The sequence below is a fragment of the Cantharellus anzutake genome (genome assembly GCF_015039405.1).
Source record: "Cantharellus anzutake strain C23 chromosome Unknown EI90scaffold_42, whole genome shotgun sequence".
Taxonomy (NCBI): domain Eukaryota; kingdom Fungi; phylum Basidiomycota; class Agaricomycetes; order Cantharellales; family Hydnaceae; genus Cantharellus; species Cantharellus anzutake.
The window spans coordinates 437,507-445,749 of NW_024066992.1; the positions used below are offsets into that span (position 1 = coordinate 437,507).

General features: G+C 50.4%; 3 protein-coding genes across 3 annotated transcripts; all 3 read right to left on the reverse strand.

Annotated features, from left to right (window-relative positions):
* Positions 1 to 157: 157 nt before the first annotated feature.
* On the reverse strand, positions 158 to 2,431 carry EI90DRAFT_2975252 (uncharacterized protein; the record flags this gene model as incomplete). The annotated part of the gene is made up of 4 exons (XM_039055848.1): positions 158 to 996; positions 1,046 to 1,645; positions 1,727 to 1,841; positions 2,264 to 2,431. The coding sequence occupies 4 exons, from the start codon at positions 2,429 to 2,431 to the stop codon at positions 158 to 160; spliced, it is 1,722 nt and encodes a 573-aa protein (XP_038913411.1).
* Positions 2,432 to 2,585: 154 nt separating this feature from the next.
* Positions 2,586 to 3,809, reverse strand: EI90DRAFT_3068391 (uncharacterized protein). The gene has a single exon (XM_039061092.1). The coding sequence runs from the start codon at positions 3,532 to 3,534 to the stop codon at positions 3,079 to 3,081; it is 456 nt and encodes a 151-aa protein (XP_038913412.1). The 5' UTR covers positions 3,535 to 3,809; the 3' UTR covers positions 2,586 to 3,078.
* A 226-nt stretch (positions 3,810 to 4,035) lies between these two features.
* On the reverse strand, positions 4,036 to 4,331 carry EI90DRAFT_2886728 (uncharacterized protein; the record flags this gene model as incomplete). The annotated part of the gene is made up of 2 exons (XM_039053967.1): positions 4,036 to 4,119; positions 4,191 to 4,331. Coding segments are annotated over 2 exons (225 nt in total), but the record flags the coding sequence as incomplete, so codon positions are not given.
* Positions 4,332 to 8,243: the final 3,912 nt, after the last annotated feature.

Here is an 8,243-nt window from a genome sequence, read left to right on the forward strand (position 1 = left end):
CCGAAATCAGCTTGCTCCAGTGTTCTCGAACCGATGTCTCGACCTTGCACTGACCAAAACTGAGCATTCGAGATTGGAAAGAGCGGGTACGTAAATTGTCGAGTGAGGCCCTGTAGTCCAGGGTTCAACAGCAACCAGCTCGCGATGAAAGTTTTCCTCATGAATGGGAGTGCCTGGAAGTGCGACGTGCCTTTTCTTCAATTGTTCGGAGAGTATTTCCTAAAACCCGGACATCATCAGCCTGCAAGATTCTCGGATCAGTCCCCTCTCGCTCATCCATGAGCTCAGGACAGAGCTGCGCAGATGGATAATACACCTCCCCGACTTTCCCACCCCAATCAAAATCGATCAACATCACCCGGTCTCCACTGCAAAGGATGTTTGGTTCACGGAGGTCCCCATGAACAAAGCCAGCGGAATGAAAAGATTGCATGAGTTTGCGCAATTCATTCACCCACTTCTGGCAGTGATCCGCCAGGTTGTCAGAATCACCGGGGTGTACAGTGGGGGTGATATAATCCATGGCAATGGCGAACCAACCTCCCGGTAGTGGCTCATAGCCGAGAATTTCCGGTGCATGCCCTTCTTTTGCACACAGAGCATGCAGTGCAATTGAGTACCGACGCGCAAATTTCACAATGATTTGCTCCTTGCCGAAAGTTGTGGTTTCAGCAATGTACAGATGACGAATATCATGTACATGTGGATGAAGCCCGAGAATCCGGAAACGGATTTTCCCACTCTTTTCATACCTGGGTAGCTCTGAAACATATGGGAGTTTGTAGTAACCATGTTCGAGCTTGGGCCGAGTGTGCATCAAGCGTTTCGCATCCGAGTCTATGCAACTCAATAGGTCCAATGCAGCAGAAAAGGCAGCATAGAGTGCCTTCTGGTCACGACCTTCACATGCAGATGGAATGCATGATAGCGTGGGGGTGAGACTGACAATGTGCCACTGACCGAGGAAAATTATGGCATAGAAGGTAATATATGGGCCTGGCATAATGTACATCATACTGGACCGTTCCAAAGACATTCAACTTACCAATAACAGTTAGACCAAGGCATGGGACCCTCCAACCTTTAAATAATGCTGGCCCGCTGGGACGGTTCATTGCATCCTTATGCGAATGTGCGATACAAGAGGCAAGCGTAACTGTAGGCATCAAAGCAATGTCACAGAGCTCATTTCTGAACTCAACAATGCAAGATGCTGCTCCATGCGGTCCATCATAGTGACCGCTTGTGCAGGAATCACCAAAGTCAAGCCCAGGGTGATCGCGAAGAGAGAGAATTTCGTTCAAAGCAAACAGGCCCTTCCCCATCCTCTTCGTCTCATGATGATAGAATTGGGTCATATTCTGCGCGAAAGAATCAACAGCCAGTTCGAGGTTCTGTCGCTCCATATCCAGGCGATCTGGATAATGATTGAAGATGTCCTGGAAGCGACCAAAGCCGTGGTACAAGAGGGAAATTGGGGGAACTGAATCTGGCGTAGGACGGTCATCCAAGATCCTTTGGTTCGACTCTCTTTGCAATAACATGTACTCGACCTGCTTGCCTATCAACGAAGGGGCAGTTTTGGCGAGTCTGGATTCCAGCGCAAGGTCGACATCATCAGAAGGACGAGGTCGCTTGCCAGGGGCTAGGGCTATCGCTAAAGAGATGAACGGCGTTCAAGCAGGTAAGGGGTGAACACGACATTTAGTCGATTAATTGCACTCACTAATAAGTGGAGGTTGAGCAATAATGTGTAGATGTTTACTCAGAGGTGGAGGCGAGAAAATGTCCGACAATCTTTGCAGAGGGAATAGCTTTTTCTCATCTTCAAGTTCCGCGTTCTTCACATTCTCCTTGACATTGCCGTCGTATGGGATGGAAACCATCCAGAGTGCGAGCTGGTCTGCGTCAATGTGATCGAGTGCGTTCTTGTTCTTCTCCTTGATAGCATCCTTGAGGTTGGCAACAGACTTGTTACTCGCAATTTTGACCGGAAACATGCAGTTAACGTCATCGCCACGCATGATACACCACAGTTCGAAGATAGGAGGATCTAATTGTGGGACTGAAAATGAGAAAATGGGTCACAGACAGAGAAAGCTCCGTGACTATTACCAACATCCAGGAGCTGAACAACGATGTGTAAGGTTTGATCATCCGGTTCATCCGAGAAAATGTTGGACAATGTCTTCATAGGCCATAGTGCTTGCTTGTCTTCAAGTTCAACCTTCCCCTCGAAACTGTGGTCGACTGGGATGGAAACCTTCCAGAGTCTGAGGAAGGCTGCGCCAACGTGATCGAGTGCGGGCTTCTTCTCCATGATGGCTTCCTTGAGGTCATGAACATCCTCTGCATTCGAAATTTCCACTCGGAACACTCGGCCAACATCATCGCCAAGTACCCAGCAGTTGAGATTGAGCATGATAGACATGGATTATTGGCAAGTCTGCTTAAGAAAGGACGTAAAGCTCGAATGAGGTCGACTGGAGTTCGCGGTGGAGAACAGGATATATAGCCGCACTGCCACGTGACAACGGAGGGCAATAACACCACCGCCGCTGGACCCTGCATCACGCAGACTTGTGCCAAGCGCAAAAGTTAAATCGGTTGAAGCTTCATGATTGAACGACCATTGGCGCGCGCGGCCATGCTATGGCGACTGAAGGATTGACATGACCCGGCCGCCGACGCAATTATATAACGGGTGTAGCGTAATACCCATTTGGATGTTTGGCCGGCGCTGTGCTCCTCTCAACGGGGAGCCAAGACTCTTGCGGAAGAGGTACTTAGAACCTCCGGATCATTCCACGAAAAGGCGTATAAACCCTGACGAGAAGAAGCGCCGAGAGAAAGTCGTGGAGGGGTTGGGTTGCGGGATGAGGCGATTGGGGAGATATATAAAGGGTCAGGAAGAAGGCGGCAGCGAGTCCCCGCTTGTATGTGTACCATCGCCGCGTGGAGGCTATCTGGGGTTAGCGCCGAAGAGTTGACCACGCCAAGCTTGTAACCTGTTGAATTGGTGTAGGCTACGTGTCCTATGAATTTATGCATGCGCAAGCTGCGGCCACGGTCAGACTCTTACCCAGTTCGTTGTCGCTCCGTGGACGCGCGAAATCTGAGCTTTTTTGTTACTACAAGTGCCTGACGACGAGGATCCACCCAAGTAGTCGTCCGTGTGTTGTGGTCAACATAGTAAGGGCGACCTTCAAGTGTATGCCTTTCTTCCCATCCAACGGGCAGAGGCCCACTTCCGGCGGCTGTCTGCGGATCATTTGCACCTACAACAGCGGTGGCATCACCAGTTGCAGGATTGGCACCTCCCGAACGTGAACCGCTTGCAGTCCCCAAAAGGTCATCCTCCGGGATGGCAGTATGAGTATCCTGCTGCGCTTGAATGTTCGCCGTCTGGTTGTTAGAGGGTCTCTCCCATGTCGTAGTTCGTGTATTGTGATCGGCATAGTAAGTGCGACCAAGGCGTTCCCATCCAGGGGGCAACGGGCCATGTTGATCCTCGTAGGGATTGAAGTCCCGCATGTCATTCACTGCTTGAGCATTTGCGGAAGTGGCAGCTGCGTCCGTCGCCGCGTTTGTAGCTGGTGACGAGTTACTGTTCGGGTTGGTAATCGCTGGGGAGGTGGCGTTAGCAGGGTGACTACTACGAAGGGAATCGGAGTGCCCGAGTGTCGAGGCTGCTGGAGGGCTCGATACCCATGCAGAAGCGGGGGACAGAATATCAGAAGTATCACCGATGGAACGGGTATCCCCAATGGTGCTTGTGGAGGCAGACAGGTCAAGACCTTCCAACGCAGCCACCGCTTGGGACACACCAAGATTTGGATTAGGCATGTTCGTATCCGTGGATAAACAGACCGTGAGCTTTCCATGTACTACGAAGTTATCGTTTGACCCCTCGAGGCTCAAGGTGAGCATTTCTAAAGAGTTTACCCCACGCTCAGTTGGCCATTAGATTGGTTGAACACTGCTATCGGTCATACCTCGCCCTTCACTGTGGATATCGATGTGATCCCGCACACAAATATTGACAACTCCAAGGAACCCCTGATCCGGCTCATCAATTTTTCCCTGATCAAGTACTTGAATTGCGATGACAGATGATTCCTTGACGTTTCTGTGTGGATCCGGAACTCGGTCAGCATGTATCGCAACATGACGGAGCCGTGGATTGATACTCGCACATCGAAACCTTCGTTCCAGTACGGATCGAGAGTCCTTTTGATTATACTGGTAGTGGCAGTCTGTTCTGCGTCTACAGTTATGACAGCGAATGGGTCTGGGAACTCGAGGGCATCGCGCTTCGATAACCCATTCGCTGCGACAGCTATTCAAGGAAGATGTGAGTCCCAACAGGCACCATAATCCATTCCGTGCTTGTACTTGCCTGTGATGTGCAGTTTCTTCGTTCTTGGTCGAGCGCAAAAAAGGACGTCGGATCAGTGGCGCTTGGTGGCTCCTAAAATAGCCCCAGCAGCATGCTCACGCATTAACGTCAGAAACAGCAGCCATGAAATCACCCTCCTTTACCGGCCGCTTTCGATGGTACGTTCTACACGAATGAAGACGAGCTACGGATTCCTGTCCACGACAGGGGTTGTCGCACTCTCGCACAGCTCAAGCACTAGTTGGAATCGGGGCACTTGGGCCGCCTTTCCTTGCTCGGCCAAAGCATCTCTGACGCCCAAATCAATCATTGGTTATAACACTGGGTACTTACCGAGAGAAGGACATCCCGGTAACGCGCCTCCGATCCCGAGCGGCTCGTCTAAGCCTTAAAACGCTCACTTTCCTATCCCCTAGCTCATTGGACCCTTACCCAAGACTGCTTCACACCACAGTTCGGTATAACGGTCCACCCCCTCAATCTTAAAATTCTAAGTTCGATCAGTTCAGCGGCGAGACGTGTTCCCAGGCTGGGCCCAACCACCAGACTGACATACAGCAGTTATACCCTCCGATTCACTATTGCTTCCCCCAGAATCTGAGCTCTAGAGTGCCTCATCTCTTGCTAAGCGCAAGCAAATAATAGGAGAGCTAACGCGGAACGTAAATGAAGACTATGGCTAGTACAGCCTAGTCAGCCATCTAATGATGGCCTATAGAGGGGGGGCCGTTTGGTCTTCAAATGGGCCTAAAAGGGGGTATTTACTAGTGGATGTCCTGGACATCCTGGTGAAGACTGATCCATTCACCAGGACGTCCCCAGGATGTCCTAGGATGTCCTGGGATGTCCTGGGATGATTCTATAATTCAATCAAATTCAATCAAATGCTTCTGTGATTCAATCAAATTTGTATTATTCAGGGTAGACATTCAAAACATAATGCCGCAATTGAATCTGATTTCCCATGACAATCCTCAGGCTGCTCAACTGTCTGTGCACAATGCTGGCCACTGTCTGAAGGGGTGTCAACACTGTTTCCCACGTCCCCAACACACTTTACGCAGATGGATAGCCCCTTTGAATAGCTTCCAGAATATATATTTTGAGACTGAATTGACCAATAAATCATCGAGAAAAATGCAAAATACTTTTTTGGATGCAAGTCTTTTGGGTTAGTGTGGCTGTCCACCTCATGTCTGTGCACAGTGCTGGTCATTGTCCGGAGGGGTGTCCAGACTGTTTCCCACGGTGTCAACACACTTTGCGTAGTTGGATTGCCCCTTCAAATAATTTGAGACTAAATTGACAAGCAAGTTATTGAGAAAAATGCAAAATACTTTTTTGGATGCAAGTCTGCTTGGGCCACTAAATTTCACTGACAGTCATCGAAGTCATCGAAATTCCTGGGTCACTGATATCATATCCATTCCTGGCCATCGACTTCCGGTCCCTCCAATCCCTCTGGCCTACCTCCGCTCCTTTACTAACCTCGGAGCTCCCATATTCCGCAATCCTCTCGGTACCCCTTGATGGTCACCACCCCCTCCTTTCAATTTATTACCAACGCCTCCCTAAGTACGGAGCCCCAAAGACTTCCAGACAGCTCCGACGTCCACTAGTGCACCCCTGCCTCCGCTGGGCAATACACTCACCTGCCCTGCAGAGCCCACCTTTGGGCCCATCCCTCCTTTCTGTTTCTGGGTTATTGCCTGCCTTTCTGTTAACCCTGCGACCTGACTCGTCGGTAATATTCAGTCGGCTAATGTTTAACCCCGTTAGCTCCGCTCCGTTCGGCTCCGCCATTTGCGGACCCATCCTTGCTGTAACCATATATATATCTCCAGCTTGTACATAGGTTACACCTCAGTAATAAAATCGACTAGAGTTACCCCCCTTCAGTCCTGGTTGCCAGTTAGTAAGTTAGGGCACAGACGTGTTACTAGGCACAGCGCTCTTGGCATAAATCGCTGAGGCCGAAGCCCTCCGCCATGGAGACTTTCCTTCGTCTCGAACCTGGTCTCTGACAGATATCCCAAAGACTCGTGTCCAAAAAAGTATTTTGCATTTTTCTCAATAACTTGCTTGTCAATTTAGTCTCAAATTATTTGAAGGGGCTATCCAACTACGCAAAGTGTGTTGACACCGTGGGAAACAGTCTGGACACCCCTCCGGACAATGACCAGCACTGTGCACAGACATGAGGTGGACAGCCACACTAACCCAAAAGACTTGCATCCAAAAAAGTATTTTGCATTTTTCTCGATGATTTATTGGTCAATTCAGTCTCAAAATATATATTCTGGAAGCTATTCAAAGGGGCTATCCATCTGCGTAAAGTGTGTTGGGGACGTGGGAAACAGTGTTGATGTCATATCCGTGCATACCCGACCCCGACCCGACTTCCGGACCTCCACCCTCTTCACCTCCGGAGTCATAACCTACTGCTGCCGCTCCGATACTCACCTTCGGTCCTGGCAACACACCTCCTCCTTACCTCTCCGACCCTATCTCCGTCTGCTCCGATACTCATCTCGGACCGAACACCGCCCCTCTCGCCACCCTCCTACTACTCCGCTCCCCCTTCACAACACCTCCACCCTCCCGTCATCCCCCTACGCTTCCCCCGTCCGTTCCGATACTCACCTTCGGACCTGACTACTCTCCTTCCCGCCACTCCTTCTCCCTTACCTTTCCCCTCTCTCCTCCCTCTGTTACTCCTCCGCCACCCTTCCGCCAAGTTACGACCTTCCACCGCTGTTCCGTACTTCGCACTCGGACACCGCTCGTACCTTACTCCGAGCCTCCGTCATAGTCCCTACCTCGGACTTTGACTCCACCTCGGTCTTAGTCCATTGCATTGGTGACCTCATACTATGTAAACACCATTGCCAAAATCCCTCGGACTTTCAACCCCGCCTCCGTAACCTCCGTAAGCTCCGCAACCCCCGAGCTTCGCAGACTGCCTTCGGCGCTCTCGCCGCTTGTAATGTATTTCTCGCGTTTTTCCCTCATCCCTATTTGGACTACTGCTTCTTTCTATTCTAGCCAGTTAGCCATCATCCCCACTTCCCCTCATCCTCCTGCCCCTCTGGGCCTCGCCCTCCCTACCTCCTTTCGGATGTATCACAGGTCCTGCCTTATGACCTTCGGTACCTCTCCACTCCTTCTACCCTTTGTTCCCGTTCGGACGTCTTCGTTCCGATTCGGTTACCCTTTGTCCTCCTTGTGCTTTTGCCCCTTCCATTATATATATCGGCGCTTGTACATACTCGTTTTGGTTTAGTCCGAAATCGACCTGAAATGCCCCCTAGAGACTTCCTGCTCACCTACTGTGAAATTAAGGACCAAATGGACAAACAGCAATGGCACAGCGCTCCGCTTGAGTCGCTGAGGCCAAGGTCCCTCCACGCTAAGTCTCCGATTCCACTCCGGAGTCGTCTGTTCCCGCCCGGTTCTAACAGTTGACACCCCTTCAGACAGTGGCCAGCATTGTGCACAGACAGTTGAGCAGCCTGAGGATTGTCATGGGAAATCAGATTCAATTGCGGCATTATGTTTTGAATGTCTACCCTGAATAATACAAATTTGATTGAATCACAGAAGCATTTGATTGAATTTGATTGAATTATAGAATCATCCCAGGACATCCCAGGACATCCTAGGACATCCTGGGGACGTCCTGGTGAATGGATCAGTCTTCACCAGGATGTCCAGGACATCCACTAGTAAATACCCCCTTTTAGGCCCATTTGAAGACCAAACAGCCCCCCCTCTATAGGCCATCATTAGATGGCTGACTAGGCTGCATCTCACTGCAACTGACACTCTGGAGCATATATTTTAT

Coding starts and splice junctions, on each gene's coding strand:
- EI90DRAFT_3068391 (XM_039061092.1), bottom strand. CDS start 3,534: ATGCGGGACTTCAATCCCTACGAGGATCAACATGGCCCGTTGCCCCCT.